Source organism: Eschrichtius robustus, chromosome 17 (genome assembly GCF_028021215.1).
Source record: "Eschrichtius robustus isolate mEscRob2 chromosome 17, mEscRob2.pri, whole genome shotgun sequence".
In the NCBI taxonomy this organism is placed as follows: Eukaryota; Metazoa; Chordata; class Mammalia; order Artiodactyla; family Eschrichtiidae; genus Eschrichtius; species Eschrichtius robustus.
Genome location: NC_090840.1, coordinates 41,246,514 through 41,272,824, shown reverse-complemented (window position 1 = coordinate 41,272,824; position 26,311 = coordinate 41,246,514). Strand labels below are relative to the sequence as shown.

The 26,311-nt window shown below is 37.2% G+C and overlaps 1 protein-coding gene across 2 annotated transcripts in view; it reads right to left on the bottom strand.

The window, feature by feature from the left end:
* LRRC69 (leucine rich repeat containing 69) overlaps positions 1–26,311 on the bottom strand; it is a 98,086-nt gene that overhangs the window by 12,327 nt on the left and 59,448 nt on the right. For both annotated transcript variants that reach the window (XM_068526282.1, XM_068526283.1), the window contains 2 exons: positions 12,557–12,658; positions 6,328–6,507 (listed from right to left, as the gene is read on the bottom strand). In XM_068526282.1, coding sequence (XP_068382383.1) covers positions 6,328–6,507; positions 12,557–12,658 — 282 coding nt within the window. The remainder of the gene's footprint in view (positions 1–6,327; positions 6,508–12,556; positions 12,659–26,311) is intronic.

Genomic DNA, 26,311 nt, shown 5'->3' with positions numbered 1-26,311 from the left:
AACACAAAAGACTGTGAATAGCCAAAGCAATCTTGAGAAAGAAAAATGGAACTGGAGGATTCAGGTTTCCTGACCTTAGACTATACTACAAAGCTACAGTAATCAAAACAGTATGGTACTGGCACAAAAACAGAAATATAGATCAAGGGAACAGGACAGAAAGCCCAGAGATAAACCCACACACCTATGGTCAATTAATCTATGACAAGGGAGGCAAGAGTACACAATGGAGAAAAGACAGCCTCTTCAATAAGTGGTGCTGGGAAAACTGGACAGCTACATGTAAAAGAATGAAATTAGAACACTCCCTAATACCACACACAAAAATAAGCTCAAAATGTATTAAAGACCTAAATGTAAGACCAGATGATATAAAACTCCTAGATGAAAACACTCTTTGACATAAATCACAGCAATATCTTTTTGGATACTTCCCCTAGAGTAACTGAAATAAAAACAAAAAATAAACAAATGGGATCTAATTAAACTTAAAAGCTTTTGCACAACAAAGGAAACCACACACAAAATGAAAAGACAATCTACAGAATCTTTGGGGGTTTATTAACCATTATGTTTTTAACTCATGCTATATTCTTATGCCACTGTGTTGCAGTTCTTATAATGCACTCAGACATATTTAATTGATTAAAATGTATTCTTACTTTCCTTTCAATTTTTAAAATGAAATTATGTAGATACAAAATCTCTTTATTCTCCTATTCTTTCTTCCATCCTTATTGTTTCTTCAGTGATGACTAATGTTAAGCTGTGCACACACTTGTGTGTGTGTGTGTGTGTGTGTGTGTGTGAAATCCTGAAGGAAAATTCTTCCATTTATCTGGCCTGAATACCAGTCATTCTATGTTCCACTCCACAAGCCAAGAGAAGAAAAGCCCATATCTCTTTCACATGATAGTCTTTTAAACATAAGAAGGCAGCTGTTTGAATAATTGTATTGATATCACCATCAATCAATGAATTTATTTACACTTTCTCTAATGGTTCAAAATAAAAATGTGCATGCAATCTACAGTGCAGCAAAAAGTGACCTGAAGGTGGTATCAGGAGGTGTAAACTAAAGTTCTAATTCTGTTATTTCATAGATTTGGAACTTGTGAAGAAACTACTTAACTAACTTAGTTGCCTCACCTGTGAATGGAGACAATGAAAACTAAGTCACAAAGTTAATAAAGAGGACCGGGACTCACATTATTCAAATGTCACCTTCTCAGGGAAGTTTCTCTTAAGCCTCCTGCTATAGGCTGAACGTTTGTGTCCCCCACAAAATTCCTATATTGAAATCGTCATGACTAATGTATTAGGAGTTGGGGCCTTTGGATCCAGCAGAAGAAAAAGTAAAAATAATCCTATTTCTTGCACATCTGTCTTTGATAGCTTTAAAATTTGTGGGCACTCTTCCTGGTTTTGCCCCTCCCCCACTGATTGCATTTTCTTATTCTCCTTTGCTGACTCCTGCTTCTGCCTACCCTTTAAATACTGTTGTCCTCAAGGGTTCTGTCCTTCTGGCCTTCTCACTTCACTGTGTAAATTTCCTCAGGCAATCTTCATTCCCATGGCTTCAGGCGTCACACTTACATAAACAATCTTTTAATCCACATCACCAGCTTCAACCGGGGTGGGATAGGGAGTGTGGGAGGGAGGGAGATGCAAGAGGGAAGAGATATGGGAACATATGCATATGTATAATTGATTCACTTTGTTATAAAGCAGAAACTAACACACCATTGTAAAGCAATTATACTCCAATAAAGATGTTAAAAGAAAAAAACAAAACAAAAAAAAACCAAACAAAGCCTCATCTTGCTACTCCACTGCTTTGACAACTATACGTAGCTGAATTGTATCCTCCCCAAAATTCATATGTTGTAGTCCTAACCCCCAGCACTTCGAAATGTGACTGTGCTTGGAGATAGTCTTTAAAATGGCAATTAAGTTAAGATGATGTCATTAGGGTGGGCCCTAATTCAATATGACTGCTTTACTTACAAGAAGAGGAAATTTGGACACACATCTGTAGAGAAGGAAGACAATATGAAGACACAGGGAGAAGACAGCCATCAACAAGCCAAGGAGAGAGACCACAGAAGAAACAAAATCTTCTGACACCTTGGTCTTGAACTTCTAGCTTCCAGAATTGTAAGAAAATAAATTTCTATTGTTTAAGCTACTCAGTCTATGGTACTTTGTTATGAGAGCTGTAACAAGCTAATATAGTAGCTTTTGAAATTAAGTTCAAACTTCACATACAAGAGCCATCCTGATCTCAGACCTCTCTCTAACCTCATCTCCCATACTTCACACTCAGTGAGTTCCCTGTACTCACTGTACAATTTATTTGCACAATATTACCTTTGAACAGGCAGTTCCTGCACCTAAAATGCCTTTCCACTGGTTCTTTATCTATTCTGATGCCTCCCTATTATTCAAAGCACACTTACAAGCAATGCCTATTAAAATAATTTTAATGTGTATTAGATATTCTCCAAGTACCAAGCACAATCACTGTGCTAGGACTCAGGGATACACCAGAGAATGTTCCCATTTAATTGAGATCCCTTCTTCTCATGCACCCTGTGCACACCTCTATCACAATACCTATCACAAGAATATAATCATTCTTTCTTGTCTAAAGGTATTGATTTTTAAAAATACCCTTATTAAGTAGCTACTATGTACTACCTTTATTAAGCACCTGCTGTACTAAGCATTGTCTACCTCATGTCTCACTCATAACAGCCCTGTGAGAGAGGTACTATTTTTATCCTGATTTTAGAGATGAAAACTTAGCCTCAAAGAAGAAATTAAGGTGACACAGGTAGTAAATGGTAGGGCTGGTCATCAAGCCCAATTTGTCAGATTTCAATTACCTTACTATATCACTTCTCCTAGGAATATGTAAGTTCCTGGAGGGCCAGAGCTATTATAACATTGCAATTACTCTACTTGAAATGAGACTAGCAGCTCATCAGATGATTTTGACTGGGAATCTATCAGAGCAAGAACATCTTTCCCAAGAAAGATATTCATTGGGAAAAAATGAACATGGCAAGTTGTTGAAGGTGTTCATGTCATAGCCAGTGAAAAGTAGAGTGTTTTGGAAACTTTTGCCAAATAATATGACATGTGTTATACTCATTAGTGTAATAATCTACTCCAGAATATAGATTGGAATATAACAATCTATTCCAGATGGTGATGTGAATAATTCACAGATAGGTTACATAAGCAATCAAGATTACAGATGTATTCCTATCTTGAGAATGAACATACACTTCAATTTTCATTTTTCCACTAATGGTCTCTCTTTTCTCTTGGTGTTTAATGTCCAGCTGGTTTGAATTTTAAATTTCTCCTCAACCATTATTTCACCTTGACATTATCCCTCATTGGCAACAGCTCTGCCAGATTTTTCTCTACAATACATTTGATGTAACATATTAATAACCTAATAGAACACAGGAGCTGGTATTAAAATCCAGTTCTTGGGCTTCCCTGGTAGTGCAGTGGATAAGAATCTGCCTGCCAATGCAGGGGACATGGGTTTGATCCCTGGTCTGGGAAGATCCAACATGTCACGGAGCAACTAAGCCCATGTGCCACAACTACTGAGCCTGCACATCACAACTACTGAAGCCTCCATGCCTAGAACCCATGCTCTGCAGCAAGAGAAGCCACCACAATGAGAAGCCTGTGCACTGCAATGAAGACTAGCCCCCACTCGCCACAACTAGTAAAAGCCCATGTGCAGCAATGAAGACCCAAGACAGCCAAAAATAAATAAATAAAAGAAAAATAAAAGAAAAAAATTAAAAGAATTTTTTTAAAAATCCAGTTCTTGTGATTCATCAGTCATTCTTAGAAATAAAATATGTACCAGGCACTCTGTTAAGCTCTCTCTATATAATGGGTGCCCATTCTAACCACTCCTATTCAACATACTACTTGAAATCCTAACCAGAACAGTCAGGCTAAAAAATAAAATAAAAGGCATCCAAACAGAAAAGAAAGAAGTAAAACTATCTTTGTTTGCAGATGATATGATCTTATATATAGAAAATCCTAAAGACTCCTCCAAAAAACTGTTAGAACTAATCAACAAATTCAGTAAATTTGCAGGATACAAAATCAACATACAGAAAGTAGTTGCATTTCCATACACTAACAACAAAATAGATGAAAAATAAATAAAGAAAACAATCCCATTCACAATAGCATCAAAAACAATAAAGTTCTTGGAATAAATTTGAGGAGTAAACAAATCTGTACATGGAAAACTACAAGACTTTGGAGAAAGAAATTGGAGAAGACACAAACAAATGGAAAGATATCCCATGTTCATGGATCAGAAGAATTAATATTGTCAAAATGTCCATATTATCAAAAGCTGTCTATAGATTCAATGCAATCCATATCAAAATTCCAATGACATTTTTCAAAATTTCCAATGATATTTTCAAAAATAGAAAATATAATCCTAAAATTTATATGGAGCCACAAAAGACCCCAAATAGCCAAAACAATCCTGAGAAAGAAGAACAAAGCTGGACATATCATAATTCCTGACTTCAAACTATACTACAAAGCTACAGTAATCAAAACAGTACAGTATTTGCATTAAAATAGACACATAGACCCATGGAACAAAATTGAGAGTCCAGATATAAACCTCTGCATATAAGGTCAACTAATATTTTACAAGGGAGCCAAGAATACACAATGAAGAAAGGATACTCTCTTCAATAAATGGGTTGGGAAAATTGGATAACTACATGCAGAAGAATGAAATCAGAGCCCTATCTTACACCATTCACCAAAAAGAATTTGAAATGAATTATAGGCTCAAATTTAAGGACTGAAACCATAAAAGCCCTAGATGAAAATATAGGGGAAATAACTCCTTGACATTGGTCTCAACAGTGATTTCCTGGATATGACAGCAAAAGTACGAGCAAAAGAAGCAAACATAAGTAAGCAGGATTAAGCCAAACTACAAAGTTTCTGCACAGCAAAAGAAACTCAACAAAATTAAAAAGTAACCAATGGAATGGGAGAAAGTATTTGCAAATTATATACTTAATAAGGGGTTAATATCAAAATATAATAAGAACTCACACAACTCAATAGCAAAAAATCTAACAACCCAATTTAAAAATAGGCAGAGGAACTGAATAGACATTTCTCCAAAGAAGACATACAAATGGACAACAGGTATGTGAAAAGGTATGCAATATCACTAATCATCAGGGAAACGCAAATCCAAACCATGATGAGGTATCACTTCACGCCAGCTAGAATGGCTATCATCAAAAAGACAGGAGATAACAAGTGTTGACGAGGATGGAGAAAAGGGAACCCTGGTTCACTGTTGGTGGAAATGCAAATTTGTACAGCTACTATGGAAAACAGTATGCAGGTCCCAGAAAAAATTAAAAATAGAACTATCATATGATCCAGCAATCCCACTTCTTATTATATAGCCAAAGAAACTGAAATCGGGATTTAGTAGACATATCTTCACTCTCATGTTCACTGCAGTATTACTCACAATAGCCAAGATATAGAAACAACCTAAGTGTCTGTTAACAGATGATGAATGGATAAAGAATATGTGGTATATATATATATATATATATATATATATATATATATATATATATATATATATATATATATTACAATTGAATATTATTCAGCCAAGGAAAATAAGGAAATCCTGCCATTTATGACAACTTGGATGGACATTGAGGGAATTATACTAAGTGAAATAAATCAGACAGAGAAAGATAAACACTGCACAATAACACATATGTGGAATCTAAAAAAGACAAACTTAGAGAAATAGTAAAGTGGTAGTTACCAGGGGTTGGGGGCTGGGTGAAATGGAGATACTGGTCAAACTGTACAAACTTCCAGTTATAAGATAACAAGTTAGAGGATCTAATGTACAGAATGGTGATTATGGCTGATAATACTGTATCACATATTTGAACATTGCTAAGAAAGTAGATCTTAAATGTCCTCATCACAAAAAAGAAATGATAACTATATGACAGGATGGAGATAGTAGCTGATTCTATGGTGGTAATCATTTTGCATTTATAAATGTATCAAATCAACACATTGTACACCTTAAACTTACACAATATTATCTCTCAATTATATCTCAATAAAGCTGGAAAAAAAACCATTATATCATCATAGAGGTCAATTCTTAGATACAAATGAAGTTAGTACTGGTCGACTTAGATAAGGACAAAGAATAAGAGGAGGTCTTATGCTCATATTCACACAAAAAACACCATTTACCTTTGATGGAGGAAAAAACTCAACACATTCCAGCCATACGGTTAAAAAGGACTTTCCACATATTGCACATTTTCTTCCCTGAGAGATTATGTTCCTGACCTGTGGGTACCATTCTATGGCTTGCATTAGGAATGGATTCTTTTCTGCTAGCTGATTCATTATCAATCTTGATGTTATTTCCTAGATTAAAAAAGAATATGGTTCCTCAGATTATTCTCAAAATAACTGGTTTATGTTACATTGATTCTCATTTCACTAATTTATATTTTTGGCTTATTCCTCACAGTTTCTGTTAAATTAGTTTTCTATAGTATATATAATGACTTACATTGTCAATGACTGGCATTGTAAGTTTAGTGTTCAACATTATATGAAAAGGAAGTTACTTCCATTGTAATATCTCTATGTCTCTGACATACAGGAATCCAAGTTACAACAAATTTACATTACTAGATAAAGTTTAGGTTCAAATTTTGTACCTCTCATTACAATAGGCAAGGACAGTACAAATGTTCAGACTGGACCCAAAAACTCAGTCTGTCGTATTTACTAAGCTCTAAACCCTTACTACTTAAACTGTAGATCATGGATCAGTAGAATCTGCACCACCTAGAAGCTTATTAGAAATTCAGACTTAGTTGCACTTCAGCCCTACTGAACCAGAATCTGTAGTTTAACAAGGTTCCCCGGGTATTTTGTATGTATGTTAAAGTTTGAGAAGCACTGGACTAAGTTATCTACTGCATTGAGTACCTGAATTGAGACAGGCTGGTAAAGAGTACTGATTTCTATTACCCAAATCTCTGAATTCGGTATGTATTAAACCTATCCACATAAATATTTCCAGATACTTCACTTTAGATAATAATAATATTATAATATTAAATAATAAAAGGGGTGGTGAGGATGGTCATGATGACCATCAACATCATCAGCTTAAAGTAAAAAAATATATACATATATATATATAATACATAACCATATCTTCACTGACCAAGCAAACAAAATAAACATTTGATTTACTCCATTAAATGCCCCTCATTGTTTGTGCCAATAGCATGAAGTTCTGTGTAAATGTTACAAAAACACTGCATGAATTTTAATAGTGTATAAGACTTTTTTCCTGGCCAAAGTGAAAGATTTCCCAGTGGTATTAAGGTAGTCCACATCAGGTTCTGATAGGAATCTTTGGAAATACATACATACATACATACATACATACATACATACATACATATTGGGTTGGCCAAACAGCTCATTTGGTTTTTTCTGTAAGATGGCTCTAGTAGTGCTTAGTTTTCTTTAACTTCATTCAAAACAGTTTTGTTAGATTGTATTGTGACAGCTGTCATATCAGCGTGCATTTAAAATAAAACTTACCAAAATTGGTGGGGTTTTGTGTAGCCATTTTAATACTGAAGATGGCAGAAAAAAGCAACATTTTCAGCATATAATGTTTTATTATTTCAAGAACGGTAAAAATGAAACTGAAATGCAAAAAAAAGATTTGTGCAGTGTATGGTGAAGGTGCTGTGATTGATCGAACATGTCAAAAGTGGTTTGCGAAGTTTCGTGTTGGAGATTTCTCGCTGGACGATGTTCCAAGGTCACGTAGACCAACTGAAGTTGATAGCGATCAAATCGAGACATTAATTGAGAACAATCAATGTTAAACCACATGGGAGATAGCCGACATACTCAAAATATCCAAATCAAGCATTGAAAATCATTTGCACCAGCTTGGTGATGTTAATCGCTTTGATGTTTAGGTTCCACATAAGCTAAGTGAAAAAAACCTTCTTGACCATATTTCCGCATGTGATTCTCTACTTAAACGTAACAAAAACATTCCATTTTTAAAACAAATTGTGACAGGCGATGAAAAATGTTTACTGTACAATAATGTGGAATGGAAGAGATAACGGGGCAAGTGAAATGAACCACCACAAACCACACCAAAAGCCAGTCTTCATCCAAAGAAGGTGATGTTTTGTATATGGTGGGATTGGAAGGGAGCTTCAAGAAAACCAAAGTATTAATACCAACAAGTATTTCTCCCAATTAGACCAACTGAAAGCAGCACTCAATGAAAAGGTCTGGAATTAGTCAACAGAAAACGCATAATCTTCCATCAGGATAACGCAAGACCGCATGTTTCTTTGATGACCAGGAAAAAACTGTCACAGCTTGGCTGGGAAGTTCTGATTCATCCGCTATATTCACCAGACATTGCACCTTCGAATTTCCATTTATTTCAGTCTTTACAAAATAGTCTTAATGGAAAAAATTTCAATTCCCTGGAAGACTGTAAAAGGCACCTGGAACAGTTCTTTGCTCAAAAAGATAAAAAGTTTTGGGAAGATGGAATTATGAAGTTGCCTAAAAAATGGCAGAAAGTAGTGGAACAAAACGGTGAATACATTGTTCAATAAAGTTCTTGGTGAAAATGAAAAATGTGTCTTTTATTTTTACTTGAAAACCAAAGGAACTTTTTGGCTAACACAATACATACATACATAATCTTTCACTCATCTATCCCAATTAAAATCTTTTAAATAATAACAAAATCCTATAAATTCCTGTCTCCCTGTTCCTTATTTCTCTATCCATTCCACTTAACAAACATCTGGGAAAGGTGCCATTATACAAAAACAGCCCTGAGCATTGGTTCCTAACTGCCTGATCCTTCAACAGCATAACCTCCTACATACTTCAGCTTATTCTCGGGGATGGTTACATAATGAGGTCATCCTTTCTGAAAGAATTACCCTTTCACACTAATATTACAGGACTCCTAAATTAGATGTTTATTATCACTCCTCTTACTACTTACACAAAGCATAGATTGTGATTCTGACTGAAACACTGATTTTAGAGGTAAGTTTTAGCTACCAGAATTCAACAGCTAGTCTCACTATAAAGCTGCAGAAAACTAATAGACAAGAATTCACACCCCAAAATAGCAGGTGGTAGAATTTGCTGAAGTACATGGGATGAATAAATAGGTCACAATTCATACAGTTCACTTTTTCCGTTTATGATTTCTGGAACCAAACATGTTTGTCTCACTCAATATGTCTCTTGACAACTCTTACATTACCCATTATTTATATCCTTCTCCTACTTGCTGCCAATGTGTTGCTGTGGAAGAATAACATATATCATTGAAATATAAAGTTATTACTTGAAAATACAAGTGTATATAAAATAAGATACTTTTGGTATGACCAATAGTAAATTTCAGGAAAACTCGTAAAGATACATGCAATGCAGTTTTTGAGAATACACAAATTAATGATGGCCTAATCTCGGCGTTATTTAAAAGTCAAGAAGTCTTCTATGACAAATAAATTGTTCCTTTTAAATAGTTTATATGCTATTCTGTTAGAATATTTGTTACCTAACTATATGTAGGTCAGAGATTATTTCTATGTTTAAACCATCATAGATTAAAATTAGTTTCAGGTGTTTCTTTTATTTTTCCTTATATATGATGATTTCATTTGAGTTATAAAATTATCCATATACAAATTATATTTATATAAATATAAAAAATTATAAAATGTAAAAACAAATGTGAATCCTTAGAAGGAATATTGAGCTTTGGAATTATTGTATGATCAATTGTTACTGTATGATAGGCACTAAAATGTAGCATGAAGAGCAAAGATACTGAGTCAGAGTCAGATAGATAAATAGGTGCAAATCCTGGCTCTGTGACCTATCAGTGTGACCCTATTTGGACAAGTCTGATCTTGGATCAGACTTCTCTGATCTTGGATACCTCACCTGTAAAATAGGGATTTTAACTTCTCTGATCTTGGATACCTCACCTGTAAAATAGGGATTTTTTCCCCTAATACTATCACGTAGAGTTCAGAGAATTAAATTACATAACACAGGTAAAACTCAGTCTGGCATCTGCTGATGCAGTATAGTCTAGCTAATATTTTGTTATAATGTAGTTATCAATGTTAAATTTTAGTTCACAAATCTCTGAGGTGAGGAAAAGTCTTTAAAAAATCTTAACCAGTGCAGAGCCTGAGACAATCCCTATAGCTTTTGACAGCCCAAGTAATTTAATCAGTAATGTTAACCAAATATCCAGTAGAAATGACTTTTACTTTAAGTACAAATATAAAATGTATAATAAATTTATCACCTTTCTAAGAAAAATTCTTAGAGATACTTTCAAAAATACCCAAGTCATTTATATATTGTAAACAAAAATCATTACTTCTACTAAATAAACAAAACAAAAACCCAAAACTGTTGTGTTCCTGGGTCCTTAGTTTTGAAATGAGAAGGAAGAAATATTCCTCTCTCACCCTGCTCCCAGGTCCCAGGCACAAGGTAATATTCTTGCTCTCTAGTGCTCCCTGTAAGACACCTGCCACATTGGGTTAACCACTCATCCATTCCCCTCCACAAACCAGAACCTCTTCCAACCAGAGACTACCCCTGTTTCCCTTTCCCTCAGTTTCTGACAGCCCCTTTCTGAGGCAATACTGCAGCATGGAGTCTGGAGCAAAACTGCTTAGAATGGCATCAGCATTCCAAAACTTACTAACTCTGTGAACTTGGACAAGTTATTTAACCTCTCCGAGTCTCAGTTTATCTATAAAAGGGGACAATAACAGTACCTACCTTTCAAGGGTTAATGGAGGACTAAATTAGATCATTCCTGTTATGTGCTTAGAACAATGCCTTGCCCATGGTAAGTATAATAAGTGTTAGTTGTCTATTATTATTATTGTTGTTGTTATTATTTTACTACTACTATTCTGAAATACTTGATTCAAGGAGATAATTAGGTTATAAGGAATTAAACAAATTAAATACTTCAGTTTTTAAAATCATTTACAATTAAACGTCAAGTAAGTTTTTTTTTACTTGAGAGTGGGAAATAATACTGTTTGTGGAAATATAGATCGATTCTCTGGAAAAGAATTTGAAAAGAGCTAATCAGACTTTAAAAGATGAAAGTTCTTTGGCCCAGCAATTTCACTCACAGGGATAATATAGACATAAGAAAAGGACAGTCCTTGTAGCCTTGTTTATAAAGACCAAAAAGTTATAAATTTATTAATAATCTAAACAGCCAACAGTAAGAAAGTAGTTTAAAATATTATGGTGTAATCATATACCAGAATATTATTATGTATTCATCAAAAAAGATGTCATAGACATATTTCTTATTGACTGGAAAGATATTCACAATATTTTGAGTAAAAAAAGCAAGTCTCTAAATAGTATGTGGAGTTTGAAATCATCTTTGATAACAGAAACTTCTGGATTTATGGAAAGTTCTAGCAGAATAAATGTCAGAGAGAACAGTGATTGTAACTCTGCATATTGGATTTCTGATTTTTTTTATCAATTTCTATTGCCTTTTTTCTAATTTCTCTAAATAAGTTTGTATTACTTTTATAATAAATTTTTTAATAAGTATGGCATTATAACTAATATTTTCTTCCTCACTTATCTGTGTTTTCTACTTTTCTGCATTAAACATATATTACTTGTGCAATAAGGGGAAAATATTATTTTTTTAAACTAAACTGTCAAACAAGGTTGGTTGTTTCCTGTAACCAGGAAACTTGAATCCTATGCAATTCTTGAAAGTTTTAAGACAATTCTGCATGTTCAGCTATAGACCTAAAAGGACCTGAGGAGTCCAAATTCACGATGGAGACTCATACTCAAATGTGGAAAGATCTGAAATCTTTAACTCATCTATCACCAAAATACACACAAAGAGAGTCTTGTAATGTATTTCCCTATTCCTTCCTTTAATATCATCAACTTTTTTGACTAAAGGGAGCACAGTTTCTGGATCATATTCATTTATCCACTAGGAATGGGGACAAGTGAAAAGAGGATGGAAGAGACAAAAGACCCCAGTAAGAACTAATCAAATATATCCTTAGATAATACTGAGAAAATACTTGGAGGTTAAAGTGAAAACAAATTCCTTTGTTTTCAACAAAATGTTTTCATCCAATAAAATGTTTAAATGTCTCTGAATTTGGTCACTCTGAAAATCAGATAGGATTACATTGGATTCTGCAAGCAAGTCAAAAAGATTATGACTAGGGTCCACAATGCCAATGGATTATGGTTGTATGAATCGTTCACTGGCTTGGCAAGAATGCTTTAGAAGAAAACTCTTTCAAACTTAAATCATGGCTTTAGTTTGAAGACCTGTGTGAATGCTATAAGGCTTCACCTGTAGACTCCAGATGTCCTCGTGTTTTACAGCATTAACCGGCTGCTTCAGGAACAGTGGGTTTCCCTCACAGTAGAACTCCCTCAGCTTCAGATCTTGAAACTTTCAAAACAAAATAAAAACTTCACTACACAGCAAAATAAACTTCATTTCTGAGCCTACATCTTCAATAAAATTAGACTAAAATTACTTTATTTATGACATATTCCACATTAGTATTTTAACAGCAGGGCATAATCTAGTTATTAGAAACATAAGAATCTTTATGTTGGCATGGATGGCAATGACCTTAGAGGTCACTGGTGACATCCCCCATACTAGACAGCTGAGAAAAGTTGTTCAGGATCAGAGAATTGTTAGTAATAGAAGAGAGGCTAATTAATCAAATGCTGGGAACAGTTTGCAAATAATAAGTTTGTTAGGAACCAAATATGATGAAAAATAACACTCTAATATACACCAAAATCTAGGTCTCATATATTGTCTTATGATCCATTCATTTATGATCAGTGAGGAAGGTAAGGGAAACAGAGGAACATCAACAAATTCTCATTATATTGAAGTACAGTTGATTTCTCTGTTGTGTACAATGAAAATAAAAAAGAAAAATATACAATTCACAAGAATATTGAATCTTCTATGAAGAAAACCTAAATTCAGCTGGATTCTACCCCTTGAGTAGAAAAAAAGGAATTATCTTATATTAATATTATATCTTTTTGAATTATGGTTTTCTCAGGGTATATGCCCAGCAGTGGGATTGCTGAGAAAACCATAATTCAAAAAGACATACATATCCCAATGTTCATTGCAGCACTATTTACAATAGCCAGGACATGGAAACAACCTTAATGTCCATAGACAGATGAATGGATAAAGAAGGTGTGGTACATATATAGAATGGAATATTACTGAGCCATAAAAAGGAATGAAATTGGGTCATTTGTAGAGATGTGGATGGACCTAGAGACTGTCATACAGAGTGAAGTAAGTCAGAAAGAGAAAAACAAATATTGTATATTAATGCATGTATGTGGAATCTAGAAAAATGGTACAGATGAACCTATCTGCAGGGTAGGAATAGAGATGCAGATGTAGAGAACGGACATGTGGATATGGGGGAGGGAAGGAGAGGGTGGGACGAATTGGGAGATTAGGATTGACATATATACACTACCATGTGTAAAATAGATAGCTAGTGGGAACCTACTGTATAGCACGGGGAGCTCAGCTCGGTGCTCTGTGATGACCTAGATGGGTGGGAATGGGCAGGGGGAGTGGGAGGGAGGTCCAAAAGGGAGGGGATATATGTATACATATAGCTGATTCACTTCGTTGTACAGCAGAAACTAACACAACGTTGTAAAGCAACTATATGCCAAAAAAAAAAAAAAGCATAGGATTAAAAAAAAAACTGTGTCAACAGAAAAAAAAAAATTACACCTTGACTCCCTTGAGTTCACATGACTTTGAACTCATGTGGTTTTCAAAGTTAAACTCATTTAGGGGATTACTTTTCTGAGACTTAGTTTCAGCTGTGAAATGGGGACAATAAGACCTATCTTCAGTGGTGTGCAGATAAAACAGTTCTCTGGAAAGAAAAAAAAAATGCCCTGATTTGTGGCATGCTTTGATTCTATGGTGTAAATACTCCTATCATAGCTGATTCCAGTCACTGAACACAGAGTTGGGAAGAGATGTTGAAAATTGGTTCTTGTGAGCCAGGATGAGGTAATGCCATTACACCACTGCATCTCACAGTTATGGAAGAATTAGAGAGATTTCCTTGATTTCAGCCCATGGTTTGAAACACTGCACTCAACAAGTTAAAAATAATTGATTTAAAACATCTTTCCAGGGCATCATGTCATTAGATCTAAATATCTCACGAAATTTCTACAACATAGACAAGATTTTAAAATAAAATACAGAGTTTAAGGCCACATTGGAATCACCTACAGACATTCTGACTTAATTCAGTTTCCTATGTTATCCACCAACAAGGAGCAACCTAGAGAGTTGAACCTAATGGTAGCCACAAGTCAGTGCTGGGTGTGCTGAAATGAAAAGAGCACTTCTTGTGCTTAATGGAAGCATCATTTTTTCCTTCTGGCCCTAAAGAATAACATTCTATAATTTATACCTTAACTCATATTCCTTTTATAAAAATCTGATACAAACTTGACTAACTTGGTATCTGCAAAAGCATTAACACATGTGAACCTCATTTCAAAGTTGACCACAGTTCAAAGGGCATACATTTTTCTTTAGGGGTCATGTTTCTCTTCCTTCAAATCCTATCACTATTCTTCCATCAAACATGGTAGTGAGTTACCCAGCTTGCTAACTTACTACACATAATGTATCAGAAAGAAATTATCTTAATGAAAAGAAATTAATAAAGAAATTCATTAGCATGTGTTTTGCAGCAGGTAGGTTTCAATAACCTGAAGTCACACAATCTCTCAAAGTCCACTCTGAATATTCCCCAGAGCAACCTTTTTTAATACCCTCTCTCTATATGCCCCTCTAGGTTTCCTGCCAGCCTAGCTTCTTAATAGAACAATATTCTTTGCTAGCATCATCACTCCAGTAGCATAATCTCTTCTGCTAATAAAATGTTGTTACAGCTTTTCAGAGTTTCTTTGCACAGGCCTACTCAAACTACCAGTGTTATGAGTTTAATCTCAACTGGAACAATTGTGTCCCTCCCGCCCTCTCAGGGGTCTACAGATATTTTTCATTGTTACAACTGGGGGAGGGGGCAGTATTACTGGCATCTCTTTAGTAAATACCAGGGATGGTGCTAAACATCCTACAATGCACAGGATAGCTCCCGCAGCAAAGAATTATCAGGCCCAAAAGAGTGTTGAAGTTGGGAAAACCCTGGTTTAGAGGTATAAGGTCATAAACATTCACTGACCATTTATCTGGAAAGGGGATTTGCAGCTGGAGAGAAATGAAGGTTCAAATGAGGGTTTTTATTTTTTTTAACATGAAGACTTGATCATGTAGAAGGTAAGTACCAACATAGAGAAATTAATTTAGAGGAGAAAGGAATAATTGAAAGAGTAACAATCAGGTGAAGAACACAGAAAGACTTTTGAAAATTAACATCTTTGAATTATCCTTTCCACCGTGGCCAGAAGAAAAGATGCAGGCATGAATAAGTTTGAAGGTGTGGAATTGGATATGAAGGAATCAGACATGATCCCTTCAATTTTGTCTTTGAAATAGAGAATAAGACCATCTGCTAATTGAGTTGTGAAGCAAGGTGTCTATGTGGAAGGAGGCATGAAGAAGGTGGTGAAAGTATCGAATAGATTTTGGAAAAGGAACCTGGCATGGGACAAGCAAAAATATTATACAGGGGTGCTGAGGGACCACACATTTATAGTAATACCTGTCCATAGATTGTGTGCTCTCCTTTAACACCCAGCAGTCTAGATACAACATTAAGAATCTGCAGAAGTATATGTCAGAAAGCAAGGGCATGAGCTCATACGTACTAAAAAGTAACTGAATTGGACTGGGTCCTTTATGGTTTAGACCAGATAGAAAAAGAAATAGTACAAAGTTTTGATGGACTAAGAGTGAAAGAAGATGTAGAGGGACATGAAGTCTGTGATCTAAAAGGAAAGATATGGCTATAAAGCAATAAGAGAGCTGGAACATAGGAGGAACCAGGGGTCAAACTGCCATACTGGACTTTAATTCTTCATATTTAGAGCAGCTGAAGATGATGTTGCGATCTAGACATGACTGTGATGGTGGTTTGCTGAACTGAAGACCTGAAAAGCTCATTAAAATCAAGGAATCAAGGAACTTTGAGCCTAAGTTGTTTGTATTGACCACCTTTACAAAACAACTTCTTGAGTAATGTTCTCAAATATTTGGCTGTCTACTGGACATCTCCAGATAAGAGTCCCACAATCACCATAAATTCTAACATTCAAAAGTCGAACTCTAATTTCCCCCAGTTTTCCTTGTTCCTTTCCCCACATCAAACCTCCTGCCATGTCCTGTCAATTCTACCTTCTTAAAACTTCTAGAATTTATCCTTTCTTTCCATCCCCCTATCCACCCACCTCCTCGCCACCTCTGCACAATCTCTTCTCCTATTCCCTGACCCAGCCACTAATCCCTCTGGCTTGATTGAGGCCCTCATCTTACAGGAATTATTGCAATAGTACTTATATTGGTCTCAGTGCAAACTTTTGCTCTCAAAGTGGTCTTTTAAAATGAGAAGCTGGTCATAATACAACCTTGCTTAAAACTTTTCAAGGCACTCTTTTGTCCATAGGATAAATTCAAAACCCCTAGTATATCATACTTGGTTCTCCTTGGCCTGTTTTTCCAACCATATATCTTAGTAAGCTCTACTTTCACCCTTATACACCAGCCATCCTGTAGTACTTAGGGGTCTCATAAGAGGCCTGTGTCTTAACTTACAATTATTACTCATGCTGTGCCCATTACTCAGTCCACTCCTGGATCACCTCTTCACGACTAAAATATCACCCCTGTAAGCTTCTGCAACTTCTATCAAATGTTTCTGTATCCTCTTAGGCCTAATTAATCATACCACCTGTACATACTATGAGGCAATCATTGTTGAAAATTTGTCTTCATCTATCAGGTTTGGTCTCTTTAAGAGCTATATCTTAAGTGACTATTTAATGCAAGCTCTAAATTCAGTACCTAGTACATAGCTGAGGCCCAATAAATAATCAACCACACACAACTCTCCCTGGGCACTCAAGATTTGCAAAGGCCTTCTTCTCCAGACTTGGTCAATTGTTATAAGTGTTCCTGCAAAGCCCCAGGCCTCAGGAACAATGTATAAGTTCAGCAAGCCCTTCTATTGCTTCAGGCCAGCCTTAAGTAATGAGGGAGATCAGAAGAGGGCTAATTTAGGAAGAAATTTGTTAATGTTAACAAGGAGAAGGGAGGCTGAGATTTCACATGAGCTCAAAAACAGAACTGATAAATAGGTGATGGCAAATAACCACGGACCCTTCAGACCATCTCAAAGCTCACAGGGTTACCCTTTAGCAAGAATTGGAACTTATAAATATGCTAACAGTTGACTTGTGAGAAGGGTAAGGTTTTAAGTGTTGGGACTATGTCATCCAAAAATATATAATTAGCAATTCTGAAAAAAGGACATGAATAAGATCTGTGACCAATGAGAAATTCAAGAAAATGTATGATAAACTTGATATCTAATCAGAATTGTGGAGTGATTCAGCTGATGATATCATTTGAACATAAGGAAGCCAAAAATTCTGTTGTGGGAACCCCTGTCTCACACACTGTGCATGAGTGGGAGGGAAAATAGGCAGAAAGTGACCTAAAATAAGAATCCTTCAGTATCTGCTGGATAGTTGACCCAAGAGAAGACCCCCTGAGGGAGTTGAAGAGAAGTGGCCAAGAGAGGTCTGGAGGGAAGGAGATAACTGAACCCCCAGGATCTAAACATACACACACACACACACACACACACACACACACACACACACAGACCTTCCTCATTCTGGTGGCCAGGGAGAAGCAGCTGAAGGCCCTTAAGCTCATGCTTCTCCCTGCCTTCAATATCCTGGGCCTTAAAGATGATGGGACAGTAGCTCCAGCATCCTCTTCAGCCTCTTGATTTAAACATCATTGTAAAAAGGAAAATTGATCTGGGAGGACTTATTTGTTATTGCCTCACAATCCCCATCCATACCTGCTTAAGATCCCACTTCTATCCTTGAACCACCTGAGAACCAGTAACTGAAGAGGCCTCTGCTTCCACTCTGCCCTGTATTTTCCACCTCCAACAGTGTGATCTTACAATGTAAATCAGATCACAACAGTACCTAGCTCAAAGCCATCCAGCACTACCTTGCTCAAAATGATCTCATTTCTCATTCAAAATGAAATGCAAATCCCTCAAGCTGGCCTACAGGACTCTGTTATGATTGGACCCTGTACCATCTCTTTGACCTTATATCCTACCATTCTGCCTCTCCCTCTTCCTTTCCACCTCCTCTTCCCCCTCCTCCCTCCCCCTCTCCCTCCCTCTCTCTCTCCCTCTCTCTATTTCTCTCTCCCCTCTGACAACATTGGCTTTCTTTCCAAGCGTTTTTTGCCTTGGGACCTTTGCACTTCCCTCTTCTTGGAACGCTTGGTCTCAGATTTGTCCATACTATTAACACTCAGAATAAAATGAAATCATATGTTTAGCAGTTTGAGAGGGGAAACATTTATAACTCAAGGATTTGATAACCAGACAAGTTTTCATTAATGTGCAAAGGCAATGGAAAGACATTCTCACATGCATGAGAATGAAAGAAACCAAAGAAAATTAACCAAAGAAAATTACTCAAGACACAGTAACTGAAAGAGAGTAACAAAAACGAAGAATTTGGGTAATACATTCATTTTGCCTGTCAAAATGCAAAGAATAAAAAGTCAAACACACACTGCCCCAATACAAACAATATTGGGGCAATCTGTTTTTTGCAAAAAAATAAAATTTGCAATGTCATTAAAAAGTCTGAAAATTGTTCTTACTCTTTGTTAATTCTACTGATAAGAATTCATCCAAATAAATATTTGAAATGGGAGCAAATATGTATACACATTATGTGTTTCTCAGAATTATTTAAAATTGTAAAATCCTTTCCTATATTAAAAAAAATGTATGATAAGTTATATTACACAGGTAATATTCAGGCATTCTGCCTTTTGACTCTCTATGTCTAGCAAAACCTAAGCCTGGGTCATCCATGCCATCAGCTTTCCCTGTCTCTGCACACAAGCAAATAAGTGCTGTTTGCAGTTATACCTTAGGGCAGGCAAGAATCACAATAAATTCATCTTCACCAACTTCCAGTACGCCCTCAGTGATTGCTGGAAATTCTCCTCTAGTCAACACAACTCCATGTTTTCTTTGCTGGTTCATCTTTCTTTGCCCAACCATGAAATAGTTCTCCCCTGAGCCTAGCACATTCTCTTTTCACTTTATTTTTTTCCCTTGGCAATCTTAACCATTTCCATGACTCAATGAAATCTCTATGCCAATGACTCTGGTCCACACCCTACAGCCAACTGCCTACTCAAAATCTTCACTTGGATGTCTTAAATATATGTTAAATTCACTGTGTCCAAGATTGAACTCATGATCTGCCCTCCTAGAGTTGGTCTTTTTCCAGTGTTTTCTATCTTAGACTATAGAAAGCTTACTAGCCCATCACTGTTTCTAAATTTACCTCGTAAATGTCTCTTGAATCTGTTCAGGTCTTTCCATTCCAACTTCCACCACCTTAGACCAAGTTATTGTCATTTCTTTCGTGGTTTCAGCAAGAGTCTATCAGAAGTCCACCCCATTCCCTTTGTCCTCCCTTCCAGTGTGTCCTCTGCACTTCGGAAATATGATCTTTTCAAAATACAGATCTGATTATGTCACCCCCTACCTAAAACCCTTTAGACTTGCATTGTTCTTCAAATAAAAATCAAAATCCTTAGCAAATTCCTTGGTCATGGCCCCCTCTTAAATTCCTTCCAGTTCCCTGAACAATCCATGTTCCCTCCCATACCAGGGCCTTTCCACATGCTGTTCACTCTTTCTGGAATGGGTCCTTCTCCTTCATCTAATTGATTCCTAATCATTCTTCAGACTTGAGCTTTGTCACTCCTTCCAAGAAGCCTTCCCCAAATTACCTGTTTAGTCAGGCTCCTTTTCTCTCTCATAGACCAGTGGTCCTTTCTTTTAATGTACTGATTTCAGTTTGTAATTATACATTCATAATGTTAATTATTTGATTAATTGTTTTTCCCCTATAGTACAGGGAGAGCAGAGACCCTGTCTTGTTTCCTCACCATTAAATGCCCAGTTCTTAGTACAGGGCTTAGTATGTAATATAAAATGTTACAGAAAGAGAAGATAGACTCAGAAATAAAATTGCCTTGTTTGAATTTGAGGTCTGTTAAACATACTAGAAGCACTAAACTTTTCCTACTCCACACACACACACACACACACATACACACAAACACACACACACTTTCTACGTGAAATCACCTACCCAAGGACCCTGCCCTCTACAGATTTTACATGGTATGATTCTACTGCTTGGACACTTGAACAGGGACTTGATTCTTGAGCCAAAGAAAGCTAATCACAGGCCTGAACCAATCATCTGGGATCCAACAGGTTGGCCTAATCATATACTCTTTGTGGAATTTGAACCAAGAAACATGGAAATTTGTCATTTAGCTCTGGAAACTGGACCAGAACAACGATTATGGCAAGGAGCTGGAGAGTCCACAGTGGGCTATGTATAGATTGAAGTTAAAGGGGAACAGAAACAAGGTATAAGTAGAGCAAGCATTTGGAATATGGATACATTATTCCAACAGTATAATAAGTGTGATAAACTAACAGTTCATGCTGCTAAGAATCCCAGAAGCTTGTTGACCTGAGAACCACACACTTGCTCCAGTATCTCTGAGCTCTGCCCAGCCTTACCATATTCCCTGCTTGAATCCCCATGAGATCCTCCTTACTCTTCCCTATGAAACTTTAATTAAACTCCATTTAAATTTCAGCCAAAGAACCAAAAGAAAACATGCACACGAATTTCAACATCATAGAATTCTCTTGCCCTACCATCAGCAGATAGACAATTCTAATGTCTCTGAATTGCTTAAAGTAACCTTCTTATGTGCTTTTCTGTGAATCCTCCTTTGCAAAACACAAAAATCTACCTCTTCCTTCTCTAAATCTAGCTAAGACTTCCAAACTTTAGTCACTCACTCTTTAGAAACAGTCTTCTTTTCAGGTTTTGAAAGCAAAATATATAATTAGTACCTCTCCACTGGATAGGGGAGCCATACATCTAGAGACGCTTTTCCACCCATATTTCTAAACCTCACAGACCTGGTTACAGAGAAAAAGCAGAAATTAGTAGTAAGCAAACTATAAAAGGCAGTAACAAAGAAATCAAAGTTCCCAACCTCTGCCCTGGGATAGTCTACAATTTAAACTGAAAAATTCCACTTTAAAATTTATTCAGACCAGGCAACAATTCAGAGCACTGAACTAGAAGAAAGATAGACAAAGAGTTTGTGAAAGCTGTTTATGGTCTGAAAACCAATTGTGAGATCTTTGATCTTCTATTTTTTTTATTCTGACAGGAAATTAAAGTTTGAGTGACCAGATTCATGATGGGAACTGCAGAAAGAATGTACGTTTGTAGCTTCTCCCTTGGTTTCCAAATGAGCCCCAATGTCGTTTTAAATAAAGTCTCTCAAAGGCATAACACCTTTAATTCCTCCTGATATATCTTTGTTCTTCTTCATTTATATTAAATATCACTGTTTCAAGGGATTCTTGACTGTTTTTATTTACCTTCTCTTAAGTGACTGCTATTTTAACCAAACATTCTTTTCTTTTAAGCTTTTCATATAACTTCATCTATACTTAATAGTAGAATAGAGAAAACACTGGGCTCAAATGCTGGGGACTGGTTTCAAATCCATTTCATCCACACAACCCCTCCATACAAGTCATTCAAATATCTGAGCCTGTTCTTCATGTATAAATAGATATAATAATATCCATCTCACTGGATTTTAAAGGTCAAATAAGGAATGTATAAAGTACTTGGTAAACTATAAGGCATCCTAGAAAAATGAGGTACTACACCAACATGTAGTCCATTGTCTAAAGTAGGTAAGCCATATTTATTACTTTTCTCTCAACAGAAGAGTCTTGTTAGGGTCAGCCAATATTTTGTCTTCCATTTTTTTCATTACTTTGCTTCATTTAAGCTCTACCAGACAAGGATAAAGGCAATTTCATATGCTGCAAATCTATTAGCAAACTGATACATGTACTTCTAGTTTCAAGATGGCAAAACTAAGCATATTTAGCAGTTTCCCTCTCCCATGCCAAATCCTAGAAATGATGAGAAGATAACTTTTAAGAAAATAAATAACCACTTAAAAACAGGGTGATAAATTCTCACAGGAACAGAAACTATGTGTAGACAGTATCAAGTGAAGGAGGAAGCATCAACCCAGGATGAACATGGAAGCCCAAGGAAGAATTCCTACAAAGAAATAGAATTGAGGTAATTCAATACACAGAGGTAGTAGAGGCCTCCAGAGAAGTATGGGATAGTAGAACAACAGACAGCAAGATTACTGAACTCTTTCAGAAGCAGGCAGACACTGTGAACTCACCCACACACTCTCAGCCCTATGGCCACGCTCTACCTCCCACTCCTATAGCTCCTTTCCCTGAATCCCACACACCTATAGCCTGGTGAGAACAGTGCTTTGAATAGAGAAAGGTGGAGGAGCTTCAAGATGGCAGAGGAGTAAGACATAGAGATCACCTTCCTCCCCACAAATACATCAAAAATACATCTACATGTGGAACAACTCCTACAGAACACCTACTGAATGCTGGCAGAAACCTCAGGCTTCCAAAAAGGCAAGAAATTCTCCACATAACTGGGTAGGGCAAAAGAAAAAAGAAGAAAAAGAGACAAAGGACCTGCACCTCTGGGAGGGAGCTGTGAAGGAGGAAAAGTTTCCACATGCTAGGAAGTCCCCTCACTGGCGGAGATGGGAGGGAGGGGAGCCCCAGAGGTGAGGGCAGCAACGGGGGTGTGGAGGGAAAGCAGAGAGAATCCTGCACAGAGGATCAGTGCCGACCAGAACTCACCAGAGTGAGATGCTTGTTGGCTCACCTGCCAGGGCGGGTGGGGGATGGGTGCTGAGGCTCGGGTTTTGGAAGTCAGACCCCAGGGAGAGGACCGGGGTTGGCTGCATGAAGACAGCCTGAGGGGTCTAGTGCACCACAGCTAGCTGGGAGGGAGTCCAAGAAAAAACCCAGGCCTGCCGGAGAGTCAAGAATGTATTGTTGTGGTCGGCTTGAGGAGAGGGGTGGGTCTGCCATAGGAGCTTCCTGCTCTGTGCGCTCACAGACAGCTGGGCACCACCTACGTGACCTCCAGAGGTGGGCACGAACCGTGGCTGTTATCTCTGACACGAGAGGGGGGCAATGGCTGCCACCGCTGCCACCAAGTGTCCTGTGTGTAACTGCAAGTCACTGCCCACACCTTCCCAGAAGCCTGCACAGCCCTCCACTGCTGAGGGTCCCACGACCCGGGGCCAACTTCCCTGGGAGAATGCAAGGCACACCTTAGGTTGTAGCAACTTCACACCAGCCTCTGCCACTGCAGGCACTCCCCACACACCCCAATTGTGACTGCTGTATCCCTCCCTCCCCTCCCCTGGCCTGAGAGAGCAAGTGAGCCCTAATCAGCTACTGCTTACACCGCTTCTTGCCTGGGCAGGGCACAGACACCTGAGGGTGGCCAACAGACAGAGGCAGGGTGAAAACCAAAGCTGAACTCCAGGGGCTGTGGGACCAAAGGGAAATCTCTCTGTGCAGCCAGAGGAGCAGCAGATTAAACCCCTGCAACCGGCTTGGTAAAGCCTGCATCTGTGAAATATATGAATAGACAATGAGTGTTCCCACAATCGAGGCTGTGGACTTTGGGAGCAACTGTGGACTTGGGAAGCAATTACATGGGGGAGGTAAGGCCAGATCAGAGTCTGAGCTGGCCCCACAGTGCCCACAGCAGGGCCAGAGACCTACTTAGAAGTATTGGAGGATTTCCTGGGTAGGCAGGGAATAGCAGTGGCTCACTGTGGGGGCAAGGACACTGACAACCAAGGCCACAGGAAAATATAACTACTGTTACTATTATATATACTTTATCTTATTTTTCCATTTTGTTCTATTATTGTTCTTTTTAATTATTCTTTTAATTTTTATTTTTTATTTACTTTTTCTTTTCTCTTTTATGCTTTTATTTTTAATATGTTTTTTATATTATTGTTTTCCTATTTCTACTGTACTTTTTCATTATATTGTGTTTTTTCCTTGTTTTTCTTTTTTCCTTTGTTTTGTTCTGTTTTTGTCTTATTTTTAACTAAATTTTACATTTTTCTATTTTTACTTCTTTGTTGTTTTCTATTTATCTTTTTGTTTTCCTCTTTCTTTTGTTTTTACTTTTTTTTAATCGTTTTTGTGTGTTTCTTTTATGCTTTCTTTGTCTTGTTTTAGTTTGCTCTGCGTTTGATTTGTTTTAGATTTTTTGTTTTTGTTAGTTTAGTTTTTAGTGTTTGTTTTCATTATTGGCTTTGTTTATTGGTTTGGTTGCTCTCTTCTTTTTTGTTTTCTCTTTTTTTTTCTTTATTTCTTTTTTTCAGTGTGGGTGTGTGTTTCTTTATGTGTTTTTGTCCGTTCAGTTTAGCTTTTACCATTTGTCTTGGGGTTTTGTTTGTCTGTTCGTTTTCTTTTTTTTTTTTTCTCTCTCCTTTTCTTTTCCCTTTTCTTCCATGCCATGCAGCTTGTGGGGTTTGGTGCTCTGGCCAGGGATTGGGCCTGAGCCTCCAAGGTGGGAGAGCCAAGTCCAGTACATTGGACCAGCAGAGAACATCTGGCCCCATGGAATATTAATCATTAAGAACTCTCCCAGAGGTCTCCATCACAACACTAAGACCCTGCTCCACCCAATGGCCAGCAGGCTCCAGAGCTGGACGGCTCATGCCAAACAACTAGCAAGACAAGAACACAACCCCACCCATAGCAGACATGCTGCCTAAAGTCATACTAAGCTCACAGACACCCCAAAACACACAACCAGATGCGTTCCTGCTCATCAGAGGGACAAAATCCAGCTCCACCCACCAGAACACAGACAGCAGTGCCCCTCACCAGGAAGACTACACAAGCTACTGAACCAACCTCACCCACTGGGGGCAGACACCAGAAGTAAGAAGAACTAGGAACCTGCAGCATGTGGAAAGGAAACCCTAAAAACAGTAAGTTAAAATGAGAAGACAGAGAAATATGCAGCAGATGAAGGAGCAAGGTAAAAACCCACAGGACCCAACAAATGAAGAGGAAAAAGGCAGTTTACCTGAAAAGGATTCAAAGTAATGACAGTAAAGATGATCCAAAATCTTAGAAATAGAATAGAGAAAATACAAGAAACATTTAACAAGGACCTAGAAGAACTAAAGGGCAAAAAACAGTAATGAACAACACAATAACTGAAATTAAAAGTACTCTAGAAGAAATCAATAGCAGAATAACTGAGTCAGAAGAACAGATAAGTGAGCAGGAAGATAGATTGGTGGAAATATAAAAAGAATAAAGAAAAAAGAATGGAGGGCTCTCTCACAGACCTCTGGAACAACATTAAGCTCACCAACATTTGAATTATAGGGGTCACAGAAGAAGAAGAGAAAGAGAAAGGGTATGAGAAAATATCTGAAGAAATTATAGTCAAAACTTCCCCTAACATGGGAAAGGAAATAATCAATCAATTCCAGGAAGTGCAGAGAGTCCCACACAGGATAGGGGAAACATGTCGAGACACATATTAATCAAATTATCGAAAACTAAATACAAAGAAAAAATATTAAAAGCAGCAAGGGAAAAGCAACAAATAACATACAAGGGAATCCCCATAAGGTTATCAGCTGAATTTTCAGCAGAAACTCTGCAGGGCAGAAGGGAATGGCAGGACATATTTAGGGTGATGAAAGGGAAAAAACTACAATGAATATTACATAGCCCAGCAAGTATCTCATTCAGATTCAATGGAGAAATCAAAAGCTTTACAGATAACCAAAAGCTAAGAGAATTCAGCACCACCAAACCAGCTCTACAACAAATGCTAA